The 26,746-nt window shown below is 50.4% G+C and overlaps 1 protein-coding gene across 1 annotated transcript; it reads right to left on the bottom strand.

Moving 5' to 3' along the window:
• Window positions 1-3,045: 3,045 nt before the first annotated feature.
• RUFY4 (RUN and FYVE domain containing 4) lies at window positions 3,046-24,936 on the bottom strand. Its single transcript, XM_002812837.6, has 13 exons — window positions 24,779-24,936; window positions 24,571-24,648; window positions 23,481-23,632; window positions 23,273-23,379; window positions 22,023-22,148; window positions 21,634-21,740; window positions 21,133-21,276; window positions 20,634-20,703; window positions 18,765-19,412; window positions 17,971-18,077; window positions 10,378-10,524; window positions 4,267-4,377; window positions 3,046-3,678 (listed from the first exon to the last, which is right to left on the bottom strand). The coding sequence occupies exons 3-13, from the start codon at window positions 23,524-23,526 to the stop codon at window positions 3,576-3,578; spliced, it is 1,716 nt and encodes a 571-aa protein (XP_002812883.2). The 5' UTR covers window positions 23,527-23,632; window positions 24,571-24,648; window positions 24,779-24,936; the 3' UTR covers window positions 3,046-3,575.
• Window positions 24,937-26,746: the final 1,810 nt, after the last annotated feature.

Here is a 26,746-nt window from a genome sequence, read left to right as displayed (position 1 = left end):
CAGTTTCATTATCTGTGAACTGGGTATAATGAGAGCAGCTCCTACATGGGAATGTTATGTGGATTAAATGAGTCTATACTGATAAACACTTGGAATGATGCTTGGCTCTGTTAGTTGTTCCTTATCCTCCTCTTCCTCCTCTCCCCCTCCTCCTCCTCTCCTAAATGTTCTCTACCTCAAATAGTTCCCCCTTTAACCCACCCTCCAATCTACTGCCAGAACGAGCTTCCTAATATATGAATTTGATCACTTTCTTTTCCTCTTAAAATTCATCAAGAACCCTAGTTACACTCAGGTAAAGTCAGACTCCTGAGCTGGTCACCTGGTACCCTCCATCTAACTCCTGTTACTTCTCCAACCCTGTCACTTCAGGCTCCCCCCACCCCCAATACAGAACCCTAAACTCCAGCCACAGGGAACCACCTACAGTGCCCTCAACCCCCAAGGGGCTGTTCTAGTTTCCCCTGGGGTCTTGGCATGTGTTTCCCTTTTCCCTGGGATGCTGTTTCCCACTCTTTTGGTTTGGCCAACTCTCCCTTTACCTTGCAAATGTAGCCAAGGGTTTATAATTCCTCATCCATTTGGCTGCTCCTTCCCCCATGGTAATGTTCTTGAAAGCAGTGCTTTCATATTTTTATCTTTGTATCTCCAAATCAATCATTGTTTGGCATATCACAGATGCTTAATACATTTTTGTTGAGCACTAAATGAATCGACAGGTAGGGGAAACTAATGTACGTTGGAGCATCCCAGTGACATCTAATTTAAAGAAATAATTATGTTGTCCCAATTACCCAGGGCATCCCCAGCCTATGAATACAGATGAAATCACATCAATAGCAACAACCTGGATTGCGCTGGCTCAGAGCCCATGCATTCATGCTGGGCTTCAGCCCTGTAATGTGCTCCTCAGGGACTTGGGGGAGTCTATTAGGGGTGTCTCCCACATGCTTCTCTGGGCTTTGCAGTTGCTAGACATGCACCCTAGAGTCACCACTGAAGAAGGATGGGTGCACTTGCAGTGCCAGGCTCTGGGAGGTCTATGGTGATCTTTGTGGGTCTCTCTGCTTGAGAGTCCCCAAAGTCTAACAGACTTTTCTGATTTCTTTTTGGAACTCTTTTGCTCTCCATTGGACTTGGTGCAGACTCTTCAGGGGCAGTGTTGAGCTAGATGTTGGTCTTCAGCATTGCTCTTCTTTTCCCCAAACAGTGGGAGAAGGTCCAGCTCCCCCAATCCTGGCCCCTGATTCCCGTCTGATGAGTTCTCTTCCAGGAGCAGCCTCCTTGCTCTGTGAAATGGGCTTCAGCCAGTCCCCCCTCCCACCCTGCGAACATCCAATCAATTCATCAGGAAGGTCTGAATTTTGTGCTGGAGTTCCTGCTAGAATATGACTTCTTCTGCTATAGTAAGAATCCTGCCCTAGTAAAGACATGTGAGTAAGCCTCATTTCCAGAAAGGGACTGCTGCCCTTTAGAGTAGTGGCAATTCTATTGCTCTGATTGCTCCAGGAGCCCCCGACTTTCTCCCCTCACCCTGTTATTGTGTTTGCTAAGCAGAAGTTCTCACCAACTCTCTAGGGCAGAAACTACTGTTGCAAAACTCTTGCTCCATGTGAAGGTAATGGGATGCAATCTGGGCGACCTAACCCCAAGAGGCCGTCCACAGCTCTGGTCAGAGCCACAGTATTGCCCAACTGCTGTGGAGGCTCTGGCAGTGCCTGCAAGACAGAGCAGATAAGGACAGTGTGACTGCCTGTTGGGGGCCACAAAATGTGTCTTAGAACCTGTGTAGGGCAGCTAATCACCTTATCATAGAGTGTGGTCTGCACTTCTTCCAAAACAGTTATTCTTAGAAGCACCACAATCAGGTGCCTAGGGAATGACCTACACCTTTCATAAGCCTTCTTGGACAATACAGGGATGTGATCTTATGCCTCAGTACTATGTAGTCCACATCAATGGTCCTTATCAAAGTCTGGCCAAATGAACACTGCACAGAGAGTGACCTAGACTCAGCCCTTCCCTCCAGGTACTCTCAACTTGAGATCAATAAAGAACTATAGTGGTTGGTAGGGAAGGACAGAGAGATCCAAGTTCTGTGTCTGTGCCTCTTTCCTGCCCTCCAAATGCAGGAGTCCTGGCAGGAGTGGGGTGGGGGCAACAGAAACTCTCACATGCTGCTGGTGGGAAGGGCCAATGTACAGCCTCTTTGGGCAATAGTTTGGCAGTTCCTTAAAAGTTAAACATGGCCAGACGCGGTGGCTCACGCTTGTAATCCCAGCACTTTGGGAGGCTGAGGCGGGCCGATTACGAGGTCAGGAGATCGAGACCATGCTGGCTAACACGGGGAAACCCTGTCTCTACTAAAAATACAAAAAATTAGCCGGGCGTGGTGGCGGCCGCCTGTAGTCCCAGCTACTTGGGAGGCTGAGGCAGGAGAATGGCGAGAACCCGGGAGGCACAGCTTGCAGTGAGACGAGATCACACCACTGCACTCCAGCCTGGGTGACAGAGCGAGACTCCATCTCAAAAAAAAAAGTTAAACATAATGACCCACCCATGTCATTCCTAGGAATTTACCTAAGAGAAACAAGTGTATGTCTACACAAGAGAAACCTAAGAGAAACAAGTGTATGTCAGCAGATACTCATGTGAATCTTATTTGTAATAGCCCCAAGTTGGAAACAACTCAGATGTCCATCCACAGGTGAATGTAGAGACAAACTGTGGCATATCCATGGGGTGGAATACCACTCGACAATAAAATATGTTCTTGATATATGTAGCAACAGGCACAAATCTCAATATTATTAAGTTGAGCAGAAGAAGGCAGGCAATAAAGAGGGCATACTGTATGATTTCACTTACATAAAATTCTAGAAAATGCACATTAGCCTGTGGTGACTGAAAGCAGATCAGTGTTTGCCTAGGTATGGAGGGAAGGGAAGGGAGGGAGGCCACAAAGGGGCACAAGGAAACTTTGGGGTGGATAGATATGTTCATGAAGATGGTTTCACTGGTGTTTATTAAAATCGAAACATCAAATTGTACACTCTGTGATGTTTATCATATGTCAGTAGTACTTCAATAAACATAAAAAGAAACACAGCAACACAAACACAGATCCCTGAAGCTGACTCCAGACAGGAAGCTGCTGGGGAGTCCAAGACAGCGCAGGCTTCACTTCTAGTGAATCAGGAAGGGTGGGCACCCCTGCTAGGTGAGTGGGGAGTGTGCAGGAGAAATGTCAGGGCTGCTGGGGTCTTATCTACAGTCATGGATTTGCTGAGCCCAGAGGGACTTTAAAGAGGATGGGGCCCGACTCTTAACATTAGAGAAGAAGCCCTGAGCACTGAGGGCTTCGCCAAAGTCACCTAGCTCGTTGTGGTAGCTGCAGGGCTGGAACCACTTCCCACACCCTACTCTGCCCACAGAAGTGCTGGTGCCTTAGATCTTCAGTGTCTAGAATTAGGACTGGACAAACAAGAGGGCTGGGAAGAGCTACAGGCAGGGAGTGGATTGAGTGGGATGGGCAGGCGGGTGGGAGGCCAGTCATGGGCTGGTCTTGGTCTTGGTCAGGTGACCTGGGCTTCTCCTCCCTGGGCACAGGGCGGGCAGCAGTGGTCTCTCTTCTTGTAATCCACGGAGCAAGCGTGGCAGAGCAGGCCTCCGCAGAGCCTGGAAAGCAGAGGCAGGAAAGCCTGGGGCGGCCTCTGCAGCTGGCACTTCCCCAAGTGGGCGCTGAGGTCATGGAGTTCCAGTATCTTCAGGTCCACCTGAGACATCTGTTTCTCATCTCCCAGTGGAATGCCCCTGGTTTGTCTCAGGAGGTCTCCCTTCTCCTGAAGGGTGTCCTGATGCCCGACCCCTCCAGAGCCTCCACCTCCACATGACAGCTTCTCCTGGTGGCTCACTTTCCTCTCTCCCAAGGCTGGTCCTAGCACTGTGCTCACAGAGGAAGGACGGGGAGCAGCTTACGCTGTACAGATGCTCCCTTCCAGATGAGAGGCCCACTTCTCAATCGGCTCTTGGAGGGGGACCCAACCCCGCCCCCGGGCCCCACTCCTTATCTGACCCCTCTGCTCTTCTCCTTCATGTCTCCGCTTAGTGTTGGAAGCCAGATGTGGTAGAATGAGTGGCCAGCTGTAAGTGGCCTTTTATAAACACCCAGTTCCTGTGTCCCTCCCTTCCCTGGGGTGGGTGGGTGCTGTTAGCTGGTGGAAACTGGGCTGTCCCAGAGGGAGGATTCTGTGCCCTTCCCTTTACCTGCATGGATACCGCCGAGACAATCGGCCAAAGATCTTGCTACAGGCCACGCAGCACCCAGGGGCCATGGAAGAGAGATGCTGGAGCCTCTGCCACAGGTGGTCCTTCTCTCTGATGGGGGATGAAGGTGAAGAGACACAGACAGAGACAGAGATCAAAAGATAGAAATGGGAAATGACCCAGACAGAGAGACAGAGAGGAACAGAGGGAATCACACAGAGAGGGAAGAGAGAGACAGAGAGGGTGATGGAGGGAATCACATGCACACACAGAGAAATAAAAAGAGATTCAGAGGCAGGGACAGGAATGAGAGCAGAGATGCAGAAAGACAGAGACACAGCAATGGAGAGGGATACCAAGATGGACTGAGCGAGATGGTTACTCAGAGAGAGAGGGGGTGGAAAGAAGGAGAAAGAGGGAGAGAGAGGGGGGAGAGAGAGAGAGAGAGAGAAAGCCAGAGGATTGGAGAGAGACAGAGAGTGACATAGAGAAGTTGAGAGATATATAGAGGGAGAGAGACACACACAGAGAAAGAGATGCAGAGACAGAGAAAATGGAGACAGAGGGAGAGAGACAGATATGGAGACAGATGGAGAGATAGAGAAAGAGACACAGGGGCCAGAGAAAGACAGAGAGAAATGAAGAGACAGTGAGAGACATATACAAGAGATCAGAATGCATCTGACACCTGGCTTCCTCTTCGCCCAAAATAACCTTGACCCATGATTTAAGGACCCATTATTTAAGCACAAAGGAGTGTTCCCCGATCACAGAGACCCCTGGGGTTTCTTGCTCCAGACACTTACAGCACATCTTGCCTACTGTCTCTTATCTGGCACTTAGTACAAACTGTCTTGTATTTATTTACATGTATGCCCTTGCAAAACTAATTTCACTGCTTTTTTCTTTTTTTTTTGAGAGCATCTCACTCTGTTGCCCAGGCTGGAGTGCAGTAGCATGATCACAGCTCACTGCAGTCTTTACCTCCTGGGCTCAGGTGATCCTCACACTTTAGCCTCCTGAGTAGCTGGGACTATAGGCACGTGCCTGGCTAATCTTTTGTAGAGATGGGGTTTCGACATGTTGCCCAGACTGGTCTTGAACTCTGCCTCAACCTCCCAAAGTGCAGGGATTACAGGCATGAACCACCATTCCCCACCTTCACTCCCTCTTGTAAGGATATTTAGGAAGACAGGTTGTTTTAATTTTTTATCAAAATAAAACATGCATATGATTTAAAAATACAATCATACAAAAGTGCTCATATCAAAAGGCCTCCCCTCTCTTTCTCATTCTCAGTGGCAAACCATTTCTGACATCTTTTTGCTTTCTCTCCTTGAAATTACTTCCAAATTTAAGTAATATGCTCCTATATCTCCTTTGTTTACCAATAGAGAACATTCTCTATAGAGCTCCTTCCTCTGACATCAGAGGATTTAGCTTATTTATTACCATCCTCACTAACTCACCCTCCTAACATAGTTATATTCCTATTTTTGGTTCCTCTATTGGCTACCATTGTAATTTTTTTTTTTTTTTGAGACAGAGTCTTCCTCTGTCACCCAGGCTGGAGTGCTGTGGCATGATCTTGGCTAACTGCAACCTCTGCCTCCTGGGTTCAAGTGATTCTCCTGCCTTGGCCTCCCAAGTAGCTGGGATTACAGGCATGTGCCACCACGCCTGGCTAATTTTTGTATTTTTAGTAGAGATGGGGTTTCAGCATGTTGGCCAGGCTGGTCTCAAACTCCTGACCTCAGGAGATCACCTGCCTTGGCCTTCCAAAGTGCTGGGATGACAAGCATGAGCCACCGTGCCTAGCCTACCATTGTAATTTTTAAAGAATGAACTCACATATTTATTTCTTCATCTACTAACTATAGGTAGTATCCTTATGTCTCCTGTTCTGTAATATGATGATGCAGCATCTCTTCCTTTCATCTCACCTCTTTACTCCACCTTCTAACTTGCCATCTTTTCTCACAGCATCCAAAACTGTAGCCACTACCCCACATGTGGCTATTTACATTTAATTTAATTAAAATATTAATAAATAAAATAAAAACTTTAGTTCCTTAGTCGCACCAGCTCAATATTTCAAGTGCTCCATCTCTACATGTGACTATCAGCTACCATACTGGACAGCATAAATATACAACCTTTATAGAACATTCTATTGGATTCTATTCTATACATAATATTGTTAAGGTGGTAGCATTTATATTCTGTTTCTATAATTACATAATTGCTTTCTGTGCTTTGCTTTTAAGTTGATTCTAACATTGAAAAAATTAATGAATAATATTTACATTCTTAGATAATATATATACATATTTCTTCCCAAAGAGCTGAGATGTCTTCTATAACATTTTCCTTCTTGGAAGGATTTTGGTTTTCTGGGAGTTTTTAATTGCCTTTCTTTGTTCCTTGCATTACTTGCCTTTAACATATTATTTTCCTCCCAATTCTTCATCATTTCAGGTGCTCTCTTGATTCCCTTTCTCCCCAGAAACCTTCCTCCTGGGTCCTTGGTCCTTCTGCTACAGTCTAGACTGACTGCTCCCTGGGCTTGCTGCCCACTTGTCATCTTGGGAATTCCCTTTTCTTCTCTCCTAGGCTAGAGCTATTTTTTTATTTCCTGAATTCCACATCTTCTCCTTTCTTGGCTTACTTCCTTGTTTTTCTGGAGCACATCCTCAACTAACTTCCTATGAAAGGCTATGTGGGAGGCAAATTTTCTGAAATCTGTCTATGTGAAAATGTCTTTACTCCACCACCTCCCCCACTTAATTCATGGTTTGTCTGGAAACAAGATTCTAGGGCAAAAGTCAGTTTTTCTCAGAACTTGAAAAGAATTGCACCATAGACTGTTTATGTGGTTGGATTCTACTTCTTTTATAGGTGATCTGTCTTTTTTTCTAGACAATCTTAGGACATTCTCCTTAACTGTCTTACTGAAATTTCATAATGATGTATCTAATTGTGGGCTTTGTTTGTTTTGTTTTTCATTTCTTTGCTCAGTGAAATCTTCAAATCTGAAGACCTGTGTCCATCAGAGCTGGGGAATTCCCTCACATCTTAATTTTTGCTGTGTTTCATTTGTTTTTCTCCTCACAGTTAGAAAGGACATTGGAACTCAGAGACTGATTATCTGTATGTCTAATTATTTCTCTCCGGACTCCCATCTCTCTATGCTTTTTATTCTGCCTTCTAAGGGACTGCCTCATCTTTCTCTTCTAATCATTTTAGTGAATTGAAAAAAATTCAGTGATCATAATTTTAATTTAATTTTTAATTTCCAAGAATGTTTTTCATCTTTTGACAGATGCTTTTTATAGCATCCTGTTTCACGGAAGATGGATCTTTTTCCTTTGTTTATCTTCATCTCTTCCCTTTATATTCTAGACTCTCCTCAAATATCTGGGGATCCTTGGTTGTCATTTTATGTGTAAGAAAGAGGCAATAAAATCTGTTTAGAGCTCTGAATAGTGGACAGGAATGGTTGACTAGTGGCTTCCCTTTAGTGGGGACTGGGCAGGGAGCTACCTGCTACAACCAGACACCCAAATTCCAGGACAAACTGGTCTTTTATTTGGGGCACTTGAATTCCTTTAGTGAAGGATCTTTTGATCATTTGCTTGGGAGATAGGCCCCTGAGTGCTGGATATTCTGCATGTGGAGAGGCAGGCAGAAGGCAGCAGGTATGGATTGCTCTTTCTAATGACTTTATCCCTCATCTCACTTCTGCCATGTGTGGCTCTGGGATCTCTGGATCCTACAAAAAACTTGGGCTTCACACAGTATCCACTTCTCCATCCATTTTCCAACTTCTGGAAATTAGCTGAAATCTCTCCTCTGTGGTTAGCTCCTCCACTTTTCTCTCCGTTTTAAGTTTTAGTCTTTTATAGTCATTTTAGAGAAATTTCAGGATGGAGAATAGATAAGATGTGGGCAGTCCACCATCCTGATGCAGAAGTCAACCTTGGTGGCTATTTTTTTTTTCCTTTTTCTTTTCGTTTTTTGCTTAGGGTCGTATTTTCCATAAGCTTCTGCCAGGGACATTGTATTATATAGTTTAATGTCTCCTGCCTGAGAACCTGTGATTAATCACCTTTGCACTGGGAAACTAGTGCTGATGCACTAGTATATTTTCTTTGGATGGGAAGTGAGATTTAGTCACTCTGTCTTTCCCTTTTAGATCCTGCTACCAATATGCTCAGTGCTGAGTTCTAATGCTAACCCTAATCCTAACACTTTGGGGATATATACGTTTTGTTTTCTATTATATGTTCCATTTAATTTTCTTTCTTTCTTTTTTTTTGAGATGGAGTTTCACTCTTGTCACTCAGGCTGGAGTGGAGTGGCACGATCTTGGCTCACTGCAACCTCCGCCTCCTGGGTTCAAGCGATTCTCCTGCCTCAGCCTCTTGAGTAGCTGGGATTACAGGTGCCCACTAACACGCCTAGCTAATTTTTGCATTTTTAGTAGAGGCAGGATTTCACCATGTTGGTCAGGCTGGTCTCGAATTCCTGACCTCAGGTGATTCATCCACCTCGCCCTCCTAAAGTGCTGGGATTACAGGCCTGTGAGCCACTGCACCCAGCCATGTTCCATTTAATTTTCTAGTTTTCTTTAACAATCATATATATATGTCTTTTATTGTTGGCTACCTTAAATTCTTTCATGAGGTCAATACTTCACTTTTTATATGTCTTTTCCTCCCAGTTGACAGTAAATTCTTTGGAGGAATTATTCCTTAAATTATTTGTTTGTCATTTCCAAGTTGATGTCTCCTTTTTCTCACCCTTAATACCATTTGGATATTGTGTAAGAGGATTTAGTTCTAAATGACCCCTCACCTGAAATCCTAGCACTTTGGGAGGTCGAGCTGGGTGGATTGCTTGAGGTCAGGAGTTCAAGAGCAGCCTGACCAACATGGTGAAATCCCATCTCTACTAAAAATACAAAAATTAGCCCGGCATGGTGGCACACACCTGTAGTCCCAGCTACTTGGAAGGCTGAGGCAGGAGAACCGCTTGAATCCGGGAGGCAGAGGTTGCAGTGAGCTGAGATGGCGCCACTGCACTCCAGTCTGGGGGACAGAGCGAGACTCCGTTAAAAAAAAACAAGCAAACAAAAAACCCTTAGCAACCTTCAAATTTTAATGGAACCTGAGTCCACTGGTCTCCTGTTTCCTGAACTGTATGACAGGATAACATATGTATGTGAACTCTCTTTCTACTCAACTAAAGGGCAGGAACTATGCTTTCCGCATCTTCCCCATCTTTCAGTGAGCTTAGTGGTTTGGAGCTGACCCTGGTGAGCCCAGCGTCTGGAACCTAGGACAGCTGACCCAGGGCAGGTCCACAGGCCCAGGGTTTGAGGAAGTCCCGTGGGCAGGCAGGTGTAGGACACGTGATCACCTCTGGGTTCTCCCTGGTGTCTTTTTCCTCCTTCTCCCAATTCCTTCTCAACCCATGGTTCCTTTCTTCTCCCTAACCTTAGTAGGTGTGTGTATGTGGGGGTGGGTCTGGGTGGGGGTGTGCATTATTTTCAGGGGACTCTATACAATTTATATACTATGTGTCCTAGATGACTAAGTCTGCCTTTTTTTTTTTTTTTTTAATGGATTCTCACTCTGTTGCCCAGGCTAGAGTACAGTGGTGTGATCTTGGCTCACTGCAACCTCTGCCTCCCGGGTTCAAGTTATTCTCTTGCCTCAACCTCCCGAGTAGCTGGGACTACAGGCACGTGCCACCATGTCCGGCTAATTTTTGTATTTTTAGTATAGATGGGTTTTCACTACATTGGCCAGGCTGGTCTTGAACTCCTGACCTCATTATCCGCCCACCTTGGCCTTCTAAAGTACTGGGATTACAGGTGTGAGCCACTGCGCGTGGCCAAGTCTGCCTTATTTCTGACCCTCAGTTTCCTTTTCTGTAAAATGGGGATAACAGCAGGGAGTGGCTAAAAGAAACAGAAGGGTTAGCTTATACAGAAGGTCTAGAACCCTGCTTGGGAGCTGTGAGTGGAGTAGAATTTTCACGCTCCAGGCTCCACATCCCTTACCGTTCCCCCATCTGTTTCCCCTTTCCCACTGTCCCCGTCCTTACTGGATCAGTTCCAACACCCGCCTCTTCATGGCCTGGACCAAGTCCCGCTGCCCTCCAAGCTCCTCCTGGTACATGGCATCCCTTCTCTCAGCCTCCTGTTGCTTCTGCTCCAGCTGTGCCTGCAGCTCAGCTCTCTCTTCCTGACACCTGGGTACAGAAGGAAGACTAAGTTCTCAGGGGGCAAAGCTCAGCCTTTGTGCCTGAGCTAGGCTGAGGCTGTTCCAGATAGGGAGCCCATGGGAGACGTTGGTGATGCCCCTGGCAGCTGAAGTCCACACACACACACACACACACACACACACACGCACACATACACACAAAACAACACACAACACACCACACACAAAATGCATACACATAATACAATATAACACAACAGACATAACACCCAACAGAACATATATATACAATACACACAACACACACAACCCCCCACACATTGTAACACACACAATACTACACACAACACATACACACAACACAACATATACACAACACACAATATAATACATACATAACTCAACATATACACAACACAACACAAATGTAACCCATACACATAACAACATTCACACAAAACACAACACGTACACACAACACAAAACACAATACAACACACACAATGCACTCACACAATACAACACATAACAACAGATACAACACCCAACAGAACACACATACACAACACATACAACATATACACACAAGACAACACACACAACAACCCCTACGTATTATAACACACACAATACAACACATAGCACACAACACCCCCTACATATTATAACGCACACAATACAACACATGGCACACACACAACACATATAGACAACGCAACACATACACAACACACAGCATAACACATACACACAACTCAATATATGCACAACACACGTAACCCATACACATAACACAACACAAAAACACAACATATGTGTACAACACAAAACACACAGTACAACACATACAAGACAACATACACAGACACAGCACAACACTACATACACATTCATAATGCACACATAACAACACATCATACACACCACACACAGTCACAATCACACAACACAATGCACATGCATAACATGCACGCACAACACACAAACAACACATACACAACACAACACACATGCAATACAACACAAAACGCAACACAGCATATACACAACACACAGCACACACATGCCTACAACACAACACACACCCTAATACACACATAGTATAACAGAACACATACACACAACACAGAAGACACACTTACAATGCTACATGCATATACTTTATACATATAATACAATACGTACACACACCACAACACATCACACATCACAACAGACATAACGCACACACAACACAATACACACAGTGCAACACGTATATAATGCACACACCACACATATAAACAGAACACAACACAACATATAAACACACACTTGCACAACACACACAACAGACATCCATAATGCAGACACACAACACAACATGCACACAATGTGTGTGCATTTACACACACACACAATGCACACACCACACACTGAACTGCACACTGTGTTTGGCCTGACACCTACGAACTGACTCCTCACCAACCATTCAGAGAAATGAAAACAGGGCCCTGCCTTGAGTGTTCCTTTAGAGGGAGGGGATGAGCCAACATTTCCTCCTCCCGGCTTTGTTTTTAAACATTTCCATTTAAAACGTAACTTTCTTGAAAGGTGTGTTCACCATCATGGCAGCTCTCTGGAGGGAAGGCAGATGCCTGGGAACTCAGGCTGAATGGTTGGTGCCCAGCTGGAAATAATTGTGTGTGGAAGGGGAGCAGTGAAGGATTTAGGGTGATGTTTTGCTTTAAAATATTTAAAAAAGTTATGTTACCTTGTCTTTTCAATTAAAAAAGTAATAGTAAAAATATGGCTTTCCTAAATTTGTTTTAGTTTTGGGCTTGGTGGCTTCTCAGCTCCACTCTTGGTTTTTCTTTTTGTCTGTAGTGGTTTTCTGAAAGGTTCCAAGAAGACCACTGGACTGGAAATAAAAAAGACCTGGCTCCAGGGCCCAGCCTCTGGCTCAGTTGGGAGGCCCCTGGCTCAGCTGGGAGGGCGTTGCAATGGCAGGTGGCAGGAGTGAGAGTCCTGGTGCTCAGGATGCATGTACGTGTCTGTGCCAGTGTGTGTCCTGGGGCTTGAGCGTGTTTGAGCGGAAGAGGCTTGCAAGAGGCTTGACAATGAATTGAACACGTAATTTTAAAACACCCCCTTTTAGCGTGTTGCAGGGAAGAAAGTTGGGTGGGCCATGACATCAAACTGTCAGCAGCCCAGCCACTGACATTCCAAAGAGTTCAGTCACTGCAACCCCAAGAGCGTTCTGGTGCTCAGGCACGAAGTAGGGCCATGTTTTTAATTTTAATGAACATTCTAGTCTTTTGGCACCTCATTTCTTAGCTGCTGACTTTAATTTTCCTGAGCCAGTTTACTTGCCCTGTGATCCTGGGCCCTTAATGTGATCACCGTGGTGTGTACATGTGTCTCTGGGGTGGGAGAGAACACTTACTTAGCACCTACTTTGTGCCAAGGGATGTTTAGCTGCCAGGAATAAAGCAGAGCCTATGAATCTTACAGTGTTTGAGGCAGGGGTAAAATAAATGATAGACTCGTAAAATAACTAAACTCAGTGCTATGACAGAGACAAAGGAGAGGCGAAGACAGAGACCAGGGAGGGTTCTTGGAGAGGCTTCTCAGACAAGGTGAAATGGAAGCTGACCCAGAAGATGAAAAGTCAGCAATATAGAGCCAGGCATGGGCACATGCAAAGGTCTGCAAGTTGGAAGGAGCTGAGCTTGTTTGAGGAACTGAAAGAAGATGAGTGAATCTGGGCTGCCACAAAGGGCAGTGGGGGGCAGGGAAGGCAGAGAAGAGTGGGGAGGTGGGCAGGACCTGAGCTGTCTGTCAGCGGCCCAGGAAAAGTGGATGTCAATCTCAGTGAAATGGGGAGCCCCTGAAGTATTTTAATCAGGGGGTGATGGATACTCCTAGCACACGAGGGGGCATGGAAGGAATTAGTTTACTGAGCACTTACTATATGCCAGGCCTGAGCTTAGTGTTTTGTAGCCTCATTCATTTAGTTTTCACAATGTTAGGGGACAGATAATATAATCCTCATTTTACAAGAGAGAAAAGTAGAACCTCAGAGAGGGGGTGACACTTGCCCGGGGTCACACAGCTTGATGAGTGGAGGGGGCAGAAATCTGGACACAGGCCAGCCCAGATCAAAACTCTTTTTGCCTCCCTACACCTTCACCCAGGTAAGGCCCTGATCACCAGTGATTCCTGGCACTGGTGCCAAGAGGGCAGCAGGTGGGAGGGAGGGAGGGAAGGATGCTGATGGAGACTGGCAGGCCTCAAAGGAGCTCAGTGATGCTGTGCAGGGGCTGGGGGTCATGTGACATCTGCCTAGTTCCCCATCCTGAGGACCACTTCGGCTGATGCTTGTCCTAATTTCTTTTGCTCGAAGTCTTATTCCCAGCGCAGAGGACACCCACCTGCTTGGAAAGATGGCCCCACGAGCATCTGAGCTGGGAGGAGGAACCTTAGCTATCCCACCATCTCCTTTTGCAAATCAGGGACCTGAGGCCCAGAGAGGGCAGGCCACTGTCCCCAGGGGCCCACAGCTAGAAAGCTGTGAGGTGGGTGTTGGAAGCCCCATGTCTCAGCCCAAAGTCCGTTTTCGCAGCCCCATGGGCCTGCCCGGGGCCTGCCGCCTTCAGGTCGGCTGTGGCTCGCCTCTGCCCCCAGCCTGTGCTCTGTGCGGGACTTCTACCACCCTTCCACTGTCCTCCACACCACAACCTGAGTGAGCCTTTAAACACAGAAGTCAGACGGAGAAACGCCCCTGCTCTAAACCCTGCCCCAGACTCTGGTAGCACAGAGAAGAATTCCAGTGCCTCACTCTGCCTTTGAGGTCCCTGGTTCCGGCTCTGCCCCTCTCCTCTGCTCAGCCACACCCCGTATGCATCTGGCCTGCCGGTCCACAAACGCATGTCTTCCGGCCATTCCCCTGGCCACAGCACTTCTCACTAGATATTTGCCCGGTCCAGTCTTTCATGTGGTTGGGGCTTCTGCTCAAATGTCACCTCAGAGAAGACTTCCTGGCCCCCAGTCTGAATGACTATCCTGTCTTTCTCTGCGCCCTTCCCTGCCTTTTTTTCCCTAGCATCCATCCAATGGCCATTGGATTGCTATCTGTTTATCTGTCCCATGTCTTCTAGAGCAGGCTGGGCCAAGTTTGTTCACCACACCTGCTCATGGCCATTGTAGAAGCATATTAAATGTCCACGGAATGAATGGGTCCCTCGGCACTTCTATTCTCTGTGTTGAGGAACTCTTCACCAGCTTGATGCCCACGGGCTCCTTTCCCGGGAGTGAGCTTTGTCCTTAGCTCCCTGGCTCCCAGGCATCAGGGTAGCACGTCCTCTTCTGAGGCTCAGGGTCAGCTGTTACTCACCGTCCTTACTCTGAGGACTCCAGGATCGATCTCCCAGCTCACACTTCCCTCCTGAGTTCCACACTTAACTGCTTGCCCAGCGGCCCCCGTCTGACATGTCTAACAGGTATCTCAAACATAACGTGTTCAAAACCAAGCTCTGAACTTTCCCCACAAACCTGCCCTCCCACAGCCTATACACTTCAATTAATGATGACTCTAGCTTTCTAGCTGATCAGGTCAAAAAGCTCAGAGTCATTCTCAACTTCTGTCTTTCTTTCAGACAGCATATCCAATTCCTCAGGAAGTTCTACTTCACACTTCATCCAAAGCCCAGCAGCTGCTCCTTGCTCCATGCCGCCAGCCCAGTCTGAGCACCCCTACTCTCCACTGCATGGCAGGGTCCTCACTGGACTCCCTGTGTTCAGCTTGCCGGCTAACAGGCCAGCTCCAAGGGGCCTTTAAAACACACATCAAGCCGGGCACCGTGGCTCATGCCTGTAATCTCTGCACTTTGGGAGGCCAAGGTAGGTGGATCACCTGAGGTCAGGAGTTTGAGACCAGCCTGGCCAACATGATGAAACCCCACCTCTACTAAAAATACGAAAAATTAGCTGGGCGTGGTGGTGGGTGTCTGTAATCCCAGCTACTCGGGAGGCTGAGGCAGGAGAATCACTTGAACCCAGGAGGCGGAGGTTGCGGTGAGCCGAGATGTCACCACTGCACTCCAGCCTGGGCAGCAAGAGCGAAACTCTGTCTCAAAAACAAAAACAAAACAAAACAAAAAAACCAACAGCAACAGAAAACATGCCAGCCTCTAACAGGCTGATCTATAGAGAAAGTGGACTGGTGTTGCCTAGAGCCGGGAAAGGAATAAGGAGTGGCTGCTAATGGGTACAGGATTTTTCTTTGGGGAGATGGAAATGTTCTGAAGTTGATTGAGGTGGTGGATGTATAACTCTTGAATATACTAAAAACCATTTAATTGTTAAGCATTTGAAAAAGCATGTAAACATCTTTTTGACATTAAAAAAGGTCAAGTCCCTCTCCTCCTCTGAGCTCTCAGTGGCTCCCATCTTCCTCTGAGTCAAAGTCAAGGCACTTCCAAGGACCTTGCAGGCTCTCCCTAACCTGCCTTCTTGGCTCACCTGACCTTTTCCCACATCCTCTCCCTCCTTCACTCTACTGGGGCCCGGAAGGCCTCCTTGGATGTTCCTAGAATCTGGCCTGCCCGTCCCCCATCAGGGCCTTTGTTTTTGCTGTTCCCGCAGCCTGGAACATTCTACCGAATAGTCAAAGGGCTTGATCCTCACTTCCTTCAGGTCTTTAGGTCAATGTCACCTTTTCAGGGAGGTCTTCCCTGGCCATGTTACTTTATTAAAATGTAAAATACCACACCAACATGTCCCATTCCTCTTGTCTGCTTTATGTCTTCTTAGAACTTATTCCAATCTGATATCCTAGGTACTTTACTTGCTAATCACTTTTATTGCCTCCCCCACTAGAATGCAAGCTCCATGAGGGCAGGCACTTGGCCTGTTTTGTCTGTGAGAGGATTTCCCGTACCTAGGACAGGCCTGGCTCAGAGTGGGTGCACAGAGTGTTTGTGGAATGACTGAATGATGAGTGACAGGTGGCCAGAGCACTGTGGTCTGTAAGACAGGGCCCCCAGCAAAAGGAGCAGCCAGGGCCAGGCCATCTCTCTACAACCTCCCAGCTGCTCCTCCCAGACTGTCTTGAACCCTTGAAGACTCTCGTGTGGGCAGAACCCCCATGGTCATTTGGGCCCTGAATCATGGAAACCTTTGCGACCACACTGTGTGCTCAGCTGAGTGTGGAGTGGGAGGAGCCTGGGGGCCCTTTTGGGTTGGTTTCTGGGTTCCTGGGACTCTCTCATCTGCGAAGCAGACAGCCAGCAGGCTTCCCAGTGATTCAGGCTGAATCACAGCTACTCAGGCTCTGCTGGGGTCCGACTGGTGTCTGTTGGACCTGGGGCAGGTGTTACCCATGTGGGAGGGAGAGACAGGGGCAGGTGGGCAGACCGACGCACCTGGAGACCACAGGAGAGAGACACAGAGAGGCTGAGTCAGGCCACGGAAGATCTCTGCAGCGAGAAGAGACTTTAAAAAACAAATTATGGGCTGGGTGTGGTGGCTCATGCCTGTAACCCTAGCACTTTGGAAGGCTGAAGCTTGAGCCTAGGAATTTGAGACCAGTCTGCACCATGTAGTGAGACCTCGTCTCTACAAAAAGAAAGAGAGAGAGAGAGAAACTGAGACCCGAGAGACTGAGGACTGAGAGGGGATGGTAGAGACAGACAGCATGCTGTGGGTCCCTGAGGTCAATGGGATGACGGAAGATGAAGACACTGGGTGGTGAGAGACACTGAGCAGGAGAAACGGAGAGACTGAAGTGCAGGCACCCGACATGCTGCCTGAGGGGGGCGTCTGAGCCCACTGGTTCTGGAGTCAGCTGCAGGCCTTGAATCTCAGCTCCCCTGCTAACTAGCCAATGGTGGGTGAATTGTGCAGCATCTTTGAGCCTCAGCTTCCTCCTCTATAAAATGGGGGTTCTATAGAACTCATCTCATAAGGGTGTTACGCAGAAGCACCTACAGCAGTGCCCGGGACATAGTAAATGCTCAGTAAACGATAGCTATGATTATGAGAGGGTGAGAGGTGGCATAACAGGAAGAAGCAAATGAGACACAAAGAAACTGAGTAAAAGAGGGAGACAGAAAGATGGGAGAAAGAAGCCCAGTGGAGTAGGGAGGCAGAGAGGGTGGAAAAGAGAGAGGGCTGCCCAGGGAGGCATCAGAGGGAGGTAGGAGTGAGGGTGGGAGGGAAGCAGGCCAGGAGGCGGGGCCTTTCCTGGGGCTGCTCTGGGAGACCTGTGAGAAGGTATGCACGGGGGGGGGGGTGGGGGTGGGGGTGGGGGTGGGGGAGGGTGGAGCCCTGGGATCAGGAGCAATGCCCTGCAGGCCTCAGATCCCGAAGGTGTGCCCAGCCCAGGGCCTGGTGCACGGGAGGTTCTCACAACACCTCACTGGCTTGACCGTGATTGACAGCAGGACTCAGGGAGCACCTCCGGGTGCCCTGTGTTGTGGGTTGCCAAGGTTACCTGCTGAGCTGCTCCCGAAGTGCCTGCAGCTCCCCCTCCTGCTCTCTCAGCAGCTGCTCCTGGCGCTGGGCCTTCTCCTCAGCCTTCTGGAGCCCAAGTCTGAGGCTCTGGGGGGTGGAAGGAAGGGAGAAGGAGGCTGAAGGAGAAGGGCAGAGACCCCAGTGCCGGGGCTGACCTGAACAACATTCCCGAGAGACCCCAGGCCATGCCCTGGCAGGGCTGGGGACAGTGCTGAGAGCTGCGATGCCTGGCTCTGTCCTAGGCCCTGCTTCTGGGTGAGCCTGGGCCACTGTTTCTTCCTTCACTGAAGGGTGGAAGTTGTAAACTCAGAAACTTGCAAGTTCCTGGGTGAAGGCTGAAGCGAGGCTTGGTGACAACCTTGAGTGACCTCCAGGAGAAGCATCTACCACAGGAGCAACTAGGTGGGCTCTGCAACAGTAGAACTTAGATTTGGGGAAGAGACTTACCATCATGAGGATATGGAACTGGAGAGAGGAAGTGACTGCCTGGAAGAACTGCTGGGAAAGGATCTCAAACTCCAATGCCTACTGGGGCTGGGCAAGAAGTATTGCTGAATAAAGTGGGTCTAGTGTGGGGCAATAGGGAGAGGTGGAGACTGTGGGGGACCTGAAGAATGTATGGCTTTCAAAGGCATCCCCAAATAATAATCCTGAGTGGGCCAATAAAAATAGACCCGTGGGAGGGAATGGTCCCAGGCTACCATTGCAGACCCTCATCTGTGGGCCAGGTCAGAGAGGGGCGAATAACCAGGTGTGGAGCTCAACTGTTCTCACCTTGATCTCGTCCTGCAGGGACACCTCGGCTTGCTCCTCCCTTCTGGCCACAAGGGTCACTTCCGTTTGCACTTGTGGATTCTCCACGGTAGAGTCTTCCTTTGTTGCGAGTCCCTGAAGGACCCAGGGCTCCCCTAGGATGCTAGAGCCCCCCGACCTCTGCCTGCTCCCCGATACTGCTCCTGCTATGGTCCCTCTGGAGCTGGGCATCAGCAGCCTCTGGACATGACTCCACTCTGCTTCCTTTTCACGAGTCCCCTCTGTTGTTCTCTGACCCTTTGCAACCAGAAGAACCCCTGTGCCCTCAGCCTCCATCCCTATCACCTCCTTCTGAGTGCCCATAGCCCCCTTCCCCTGTCCCTGGGTGCTGGATGTTGAGTTCCCCAGGAAGATCTCAATCCATGGGGCTGCTTCCTCCTGGTCTAGCTGAAGCTCCTCCCCTCCTGGCTCCCACATGCTCTGGGGGTACCTATGTCTCCTGGAATTTTCCCCCTTCTTTTCCAAAAAGAAAGGAAGATGCCTTTGTTGCTGGGACCTGGGAAGCCCTGCCAACTGCTGTCCACTCGGTGCATCTTGCAGACAGACGGCTTGACTGGTGTGTGAGTCCTCAATCTGGACATTTTCGGGCCCTCCATATGTGGCTGGGATCTGTGGAGAGGACCCAAAACCAGTCATCCCTCTCAGCACCAATTCACTGACCTGGTGCCATTAGATTAGGCCACAGCACTAATCTAATCAGCTTGCGAAATAGATAGGTACCAGGTCCTCTCACTGGAAGCTTTGATTTATCAAACCCCAAATCTGATTTTTAGCAACACCTAGGTGATCTGAGTGCCATGCTTTGGTCTGGTGAGGGACAGCAGTGCATCCTGATGTCCTTCTGTCCCTTCCCGCAGCCCACATCCTTCTCCCTCCTGCACCTGGGTCTTGGGTATTGATCTGGTTCCCCCTAAGTTCCTCCCACTCCTTTCCTTTAATCCTTCCTCCTGAACTACACTTTGTGTTTCAATTTTTTCATCTGCAAAATGGGAATGATAATACCCAGTTTTAGGGTTGTGATGAAATCTCGACTAGACCAACACTCAGCTAAGAGCGACCTCTCAAGAAGCCTTCTCTGTGCTCCCATGTTCCTCTGTTCATTTCTGTGTCACTTACACTGAACTTGTATATTGCAATGCTTTTCTTTATGGTCTATCTCCACGAAGAGACCCTGAACTTTTCAGGCCAGAGAACTAATAGTATCTGTACCCAGTGCCTGGAAGCTGGTGGGGGTGCAAAATGTGCTTGTGGGATGATGATAACAACAATGACGGTGACCACACAGTGCCATGCGGGGAGCGTGTAGCCAGGAGCCCTGTGCAGTGCTGGATGTGAGTTTTGTCAGTTCATCCTCACAATATCCCTACGGGGCAGGATAAGTAACTTGTTCAAGAACCATAGTTTGTAAGGGGTGGGGCTGGAATTCAACCAGGCAACCTGGGTCTTTAGTCGCTTCTTGAACTGAACTGAGTCATGTGTCAATTGTCCAGTGCAGGGGACTCAGCAGAGGGCGTCCCTCTCATCTGTTTCCTGAAGCTTTCAGTGGCCCGCCCCTCATAGCACTTTCTCCTCCTCTGGGCCCAGTGGCTCTGGCAGAGGGTGCTAGAGTTCCTTTTCTCTCCCAGTGTCCCCACCACCCCAGGAATAGGAGCCCTCTCCTCCCCTGCAGCTCCCCAGTCCCCTGCTCCACACACTGGCCTCTTGCTCTGTCTGTCCAGTAGGGTCAGGGCTCTCTGTACACTCAGAGGGAGAAGCTCAGTTTCTACTCAACCTGAGGATGCCAAGGAGATGGGGAAGAGGCAACTCAGAGTGAAGGCAGGGCAGAGGCACCTTCTTTGGGGCATCTTTGTTTTTTCTGGGTCTCCTTCCCTGGGTTTGGGTGGAACTGGAGCAGCGTGACCTGAAAGTGAAAGAGGCAGGGGGACCCTGGGCCTCTCTTCAGTGTTGGGCTTGGTCCTCAGATGGAGGGTATCCCATCTTTCCACTCGCCCATTCATCCCATGACACTTCCTCCTTCCTGCTCACCCACCCTCACGCATCCCATCCTCTATTCGTCCGTACTTTCCCTCCCAGCATCCCGCTAGCCATTCATCCTCCAGCCCTCCACCTCAACCACCCAGGAAGTCGTTAGTGAGTGCATATTCTAGGCAGCATTATGCCATGAATTTGCACTGGGAGCATCGAGGGCTAGAAGGATCCAAAGTCATGGAGCAAAAGGAGGCAGAGACAGATGGGGCTGGAGGCTGAGGGCTTGGGGCTTGCCTGGGACCCTTGGTGGCCATGGGACCAGGTGTCAAAAGAGACTTCCTTCCTGGCTGCACCCACTCACTCTGAGAACATGGGCCAGGCTCCATCCAGGTCTGGCTGCTGGAGGTCCAACTTGAAGGTCACCCCATTGAGAGCATAGAGAGAGTCCAGGATGTCTTCTTGGCGTTCTGGGCAGAGCAGAGGGCTCCGGGGTCCATACCATTCCCTGTGTTAACAGTGATCAGAACCCTTGGCCTTTGACCCTGGTGCTATTTCCCCCCGCCCCAACCACCGCCACCCCAGCTCAACCTCAACAAAGCAGCCTCCACTACACACCGTCATCAGGCTGTTCCCCAGGCAGAGCTGTGGCCCTTCAGGAGCAGGAGACCCAAGAACCCTGATGCTCCCAGGACTCCTGGGTTCCAACCTCCCTCTGCCCTTTCTCCCTTGATTTTTCCTTCATGATTCTCTTTGTAACTGTCCTTGATAGAAAGCCATCCGTCGGGGGTAAAGGAGGCCTCTTTTACAAAGGAGGGAAAGTGGCTCAGATGGCATCTGCAGGAGGATGTCCCAGCAGCCCCACCTGGTGAGCTCTGGGTTCAGGAGGCAAAGCTGCAGGGCCTCAGCCAGCTGCCCGTGGGCCAGGCAGAAGCGGATGAAGGCACGGCCTTTCCCCAGAGGGGTCTTCAACTGCAGAGTGAACAGGGGCAGAATGGGCGGGGGGTGGTATTAGGACAAAGGGCGCCCAGGAAACACAGAGAGAGGGGACTGGAAGTGCTTGGCAATGGGAAGTGTGGGGGGGACCTGAGGCCATGGGAGGAAAAGGGTGTCTGGAGGGGTGCTGTGGGCAGGGCTTAGGAGACATGCAGAGCAGGTGAGGGCTCTATGGTCGGTAGAGCAGGATGGGGGAAAAGGAGAAGGCGTATGTCCACCCCCACCCCATCAGCCTTCTCACTGCCTGGCCCTGGATACCTTGTCCTGGGAACGGACAAAGTGGATTGGCTCCATGTCCCCCCGCTGCCGTCGTAGGGCAGTGCAGAGAAAGTCCCAGTAATCCTTCCGAGGCCCCAGGAAGCTCTTCTGCTCTTTCTGGTCAAACTAGAACCAAAATGAGGCAAAGAAAGTGTAGAAATGCTTCCTCCTAGAACAAGCCCTGCATTCTAGCTTGCTGAGGGGACACATGCTGGAGGAGAGGGCTCCTGCAGACACACCTGACATCCAGACTGAGCCCTGTCATTACTGGCTGTGTGACCACGAGCAAGGTGCTTGACCTCCCTGAGCCTCAGTGTTCTCACTCATTCATTCAGAGACCCTTACTATATTCCAGGCCCTGTTCTATGTTCTGGGGATACAACTATGAACAAACTGACTTCATGGAACTTACATCTTGATAGGGGAGTTAAGACAACAAACAGATGAGATAAGTAAAGCATCGAGTATATTAGATAGTGATGACTGCTACGGAGAAAAAAATAAAGCAGGAAAGAGAATGGAAAATGTGGTGTGTGTATGTGTGGTGTGTGGTGTGTGTGGCGTGTGTGGCATGTGTGTTGAAAATCTAGGGTGCCCAGAAAAGCCTTCCTGCTTGAAGGAGCTGAGAAAGTATGCTGTGCATTCCAGTGGAAGAGCATTCTAAGTAGAGGGGAGAGCCCTTGCAAAGGCCCTGAGGCAGGAGCATGACTGGTGTGCTCCAGGAAGATCCAAGAGGCCAGGGGAGCTGGAGTGCAGTAGATGAGTGGCAGGGTGGCAAGAGATGAAGTCAGAGAAGTAGGAGGATGTGTGTCGGGGTGTTGGGGGGTGGACATCAAGCATCTCAGAGGGCCAGAGTGAGGATTGCATAAAGCCAGGCATATAGAGGCCGAAGCCTGACAAATAGCAAGTATTCAATAAAAGCAGTGCTGGTCATAGTTGGGGCTCTGAGTAGCAGCAGGAAGGGCCAGCCCTAGGACATCAATGCCTCTGAAGGTTTAAGCAGTGGGGGTTGCCCCCAGGCTTGGGTCCCAACCCCAGGCCAGGGTCCCTTCCAGCCCCGCTTTGCCCTACCTCGCTTCTCAGGCTGCAGTGACAAACTCCAAGAGTGAGGTTAGGTGTCAGGAGGGAGGGGGAGATGAGACAGTGCATGGTAAGGAAAGGGGCTGTGGCTTCTCCCTGATTTTTCAGGAATGTCCCACCAGTTATCTGGGGCTGGGGAGAGGGATGGGGAAGGGGAGGAGAAGTCCCACCTGCAGCAGCAGCTCCAGGCAGCCACAGAGTCTGTGCAGCTCAGCACTGGTGTCTGTCACTGGCCCCTGCCCATCCCCATAGCCCTGGAGGATGGCAGAGACGGCAGCTGCCGGGAAGATGGCAGATGTCAGGCCGCTGAGGGAGGGGCTCCCAGACCCTGACTTCTCCTGTGACTCAGTCCCAGAACATCTCTCAGGACACACTCACCTCTTAGGTCTTTGGTGACCTTGAGGATGGCTCCCTCTTCTGCCATGGGTACTTGGAAATGATGTGATTCCTTGCGACTTGGACTGTGAGCCCAGGAAGGACCCTCGGCCTCACTGCCCAGCTCTCTCCTTACACAAAGCAGGACGCAGAGCCTACAGAGGGAAAGTGACTTATCTCGGGTGACATAGCAAGTTACCTAGTAGGGGGAGAATCCCAGCTCTATCTTGTAGGCCAGCGTGTGAAGATGATGGTGTGGCCTCCACCGATTGAGTGGTCCCTGGGTGACGACACTGTGCTAACACTTGATGTCCTTGTCCCATTCAATCCTCACATAATCCTGGAGGTTATTAACTCCATTTTAGACCCGGAGAAACAGGGGGTTGGAGAGGGTAAGTCTTTTATCCAACATCGCAGAGGTACCCAGGATTTGAACTCAGGTGTGTGTGTCCACAGGGCTGTGTTCTGGGCCCTGACTTGGTGTGAGCAACCCCGTGAGGGCTCATGCCATGTGGACACTAGACTGGAGTGTCCCCATGTTCCCCATGGAGGGCCCCCAGCCTTGCCTGGGTATTCATCCTCCTCGAGACACCCACTCATCGTTTCCTGGGCCCCAGCTGAATGGAAAATGTGTGTTCTTTGAGGAGAGGGTGCAGAAGTAAAGCACGGCCCCAGGGCTGGGGCTGAACAGATGCTGCGTGTGTGTGGGGAGCAGGGTGCCTGGTTTTAATACTGCCTTTCTCTCCAGGGGGATCTCATCCTCTTCTCCTCCCGATGGGTCCTGGGGCCCAGAGAGGGACACTGTGGCCCTGACAGCTGGTGGCCTTATTCTGAGATCCTAGAGTCAAGACCAGGCATGGAGTGGAAAACCCAGGTGTCCTGCCTCCCGGGCTGTGGCTGCTGGAGTTTGGGGTGGGGTGGCAGTGGTACAGCAGTGGGACACAGTGGAGGGGAGGGGAGAGGGAGACGGAGGTAAATGAGGGAGGTGGATGGGGCATGGATTTAGGAAGGATGGGGTCAGGAGTCCAGAGACCTGGGTCTCCATCCTGGCCTGGCTACACGCTCACTGTGTGATCTCGGGCAAATCACTCACCTTCCTTGAGCCTCAGTTTCCCCACCTGTAGACCAAAGATTTGACTGATGGTCTCGGCAGCCCCTTCCAGCCCAGATCCTGTGTGAAATCCATGAATGGCTCCATGTGTCTCCTCCTCTCCCTCATCTCTGCCATGCATTTTTCTCCCCGCTCCTGGCATCACTCCCCTTCTATCCCCGTAAGTTCCAGGGGTCTCCCTGCTACTCACCCAGGAGAGCCTGGCTGGCTGGGGCATGAGAACGCGGCTCTGCTGCCTGAGTCCGTCCCTAGTGACTCTGCCTTGCACAGCAGTCCCAGGATTTACAGCCTGGGAAGAAGTGACTCAGTCCCAGCCCAGCAGCCTGGAGGGGGAACCTGGCCCACAGCGGTGGGGGAACCGAAGACGCTGCAGGGAAGAAGTGGTAAAGGCAGGATCCAGGTCACTGGGGCAGAATGGTGAGATGGGGGATGGGTCCTCTCAGGCCGACCTGGGGTAGAGTCACCTGTTGGCCAAATGGGGGCTGATCCGTTGTGGTAGCTGGGACTGCTGCAGGTTTCCTTTTCGTTTTCAGCACTTACTCTTGCTTTTCTTCCTTCTCACCACCAGGGGGCAGAGGGAGGCCATGGAGCTCCGCAGCTGCTATTGCTGTGGTTGTCTCTTCCCTGTCGCTTGGTTGGGCTGTGAGGCAGCGCTCCAGGGTGGGGAGGGGAGGGCGAGGGTCCCACCACACTCCTCCTTCCTTCTCCACCTCAGTCAGCTGTGCGGTCCCCCTGAGTGCTGGTCACCAGTGCCGACCACCTAGTCCTGATCCCATTCCCAAAAGGATGGATGTGAGACCACCAGTGAGATCCTGTGCCCAGCAATGGGCCAGGCGGGTTTCCCAGGTGGGCTGGGGCTCCCCATCCTGGCTGTGCTCTGCCTCCTTGAGCCTAGGGTCTTTCCATGCCGAGTCCTCGTTTCTCCAGGCTGGGCTGCTGCAGGGGCTAGTATTGGGGCAGAGGAGCAGGGGTCTGGGAGGACGCCTGTTTTCATAAACACCAGGAACCGCATCTAAAAACCAGCACAAGGGATGCCCCAGCCCATCTGCCCTCTCCTCTGTCCCTATATCCCCCATGCAGAGGCTGCAAAGCCCATCTCTGTCTCCCCGGTCATGTCCCTGTCTCCCATCCCTGTCTTTCCCTCATTCCTTCCCTTTCTCTGTTCCCTGCGTCTCACTTTGCACCCTTGGTCTCTTTCTTGCCCTCCCAATTCAGTCTGTCTGAAGCCCTGTCCAGGATCCCCGCCCCTGCCCTCCTCCAGCCCCCTGCCTCCCTCCAGTCCCCAGCCCTCCTCTAACTCCCTGCCATCCTCCAGGCCCCTGCCCTCCTCCAGTCCCCTGCCGTCCTCCAGCCCCCTGCCCTCTGCCAGGTCTGAGCTGGGAGGCAGGTGTCTGTTCTGGAGAAGGTGTCTGCCAGGGAACCACTATGCCTGGTATAGGTGTGGCGCTGGTTTCTTCCTGGGAGAGTAGGAGGAGGTGTTTGGGGCCACCAGGGATGGGTAACTCCTCTCTAGGTCCCTGTGACCTCAGGATTCGATGTTGGTGGGTCTCCTTGCTTCACCCCATGTCCCTGCCTCCCCACCTGCCACACAGCCAGCTTTGACACAGTGGGGGTGCCTGTTGGGCCAGGTGAGGGTGGGCAGGGACAGGGACAGGCAGAGGGGCTGGGATGGAGCGAGGAGCCAGGGGCACTGGAGGTGGATGATCAAGGGGAGAAGGAGGGGAGGGTGTGTGTGCCGGTGTGCAACAGTGGCAGGGACAGGGATGGGGACGAGTGTCTGCATCAGATGAGCTGGTTTCTGAGCGGCCTCTTGGGAGAGCCTGGAGCTCGCCTGTGACTCCCTCCCTCCTCTATCTGTGGGGATTAAGCTCCAGCCCAGCTGGTGTGCCCTGACTCTGGCTCCAGTGGGGGTTGCTGCTGCTCGGGACTCCCCCCTTCAGGGGCTTAGGGAAGAGCAGCCTGCACCCATCACCTGGGCCCTCAGTAGAGGAGGGGTGATACCCTCGTTCTTGGGGTGGATAAACATCTTCTGGGTGCTGATCCCCTCAGGAGCCAAGGCTCAGTGGCTACCCAGACATCTGGGCTGCCTGCCAGGGCACACCCACTGCCAGTCCTGCTACTTACATGCCCCCATTCCTCTCCTGCCTCTCCTGGAGCC

The sequence above is a fragment of the Pongo abelii genome, chromosome 11, assembly GCF_028885655.2.
Source record: "Pongo abelii isolate AG06213 chromosome 11, NHGRI_mPonAbe1-v2.0_pri, whole genome shotgun sequence".
Classification (NCBI taxonomy): Eukaryota; Metazoa; Chordata; class Mammalia; order Primates; family Hominidae; genus Pongo; species Pongo abelii.
The sequence above is the reverse complement of the archived record's forward strand: the minus strand, read 5'-3'. Positions and strand labels throughout refer to the sequence as shown.

What these genes read in the sequence shown, in the direction of transcription:
- RUFY4 (XM_002812837.6), bottom strand. Translation starts at nt 23,526, where the DNA reads ATGGCAGAAGAGGGAGCCATCCTCAAGGTCACCAAAGACCTAAGAG. An exon ending in CCCTGCAGGACGAGATCAAG is followed by an intron (nt 18,078 to 18,764) that starts GTGAGAACAGTT and finishes TCCACCCCCCAG; the next exon opens with AGCCTCAGACTTGGGCTCCA. An exon ending in CGGGTGTTGGAACTGATCCA is followed by an intron (nt 4,378 to 10,377) that starts GTAAGGACGGGG and finishes ATCCCCCATCAG; the next exon opens with AGAGAAGGACCACCTGTGGC.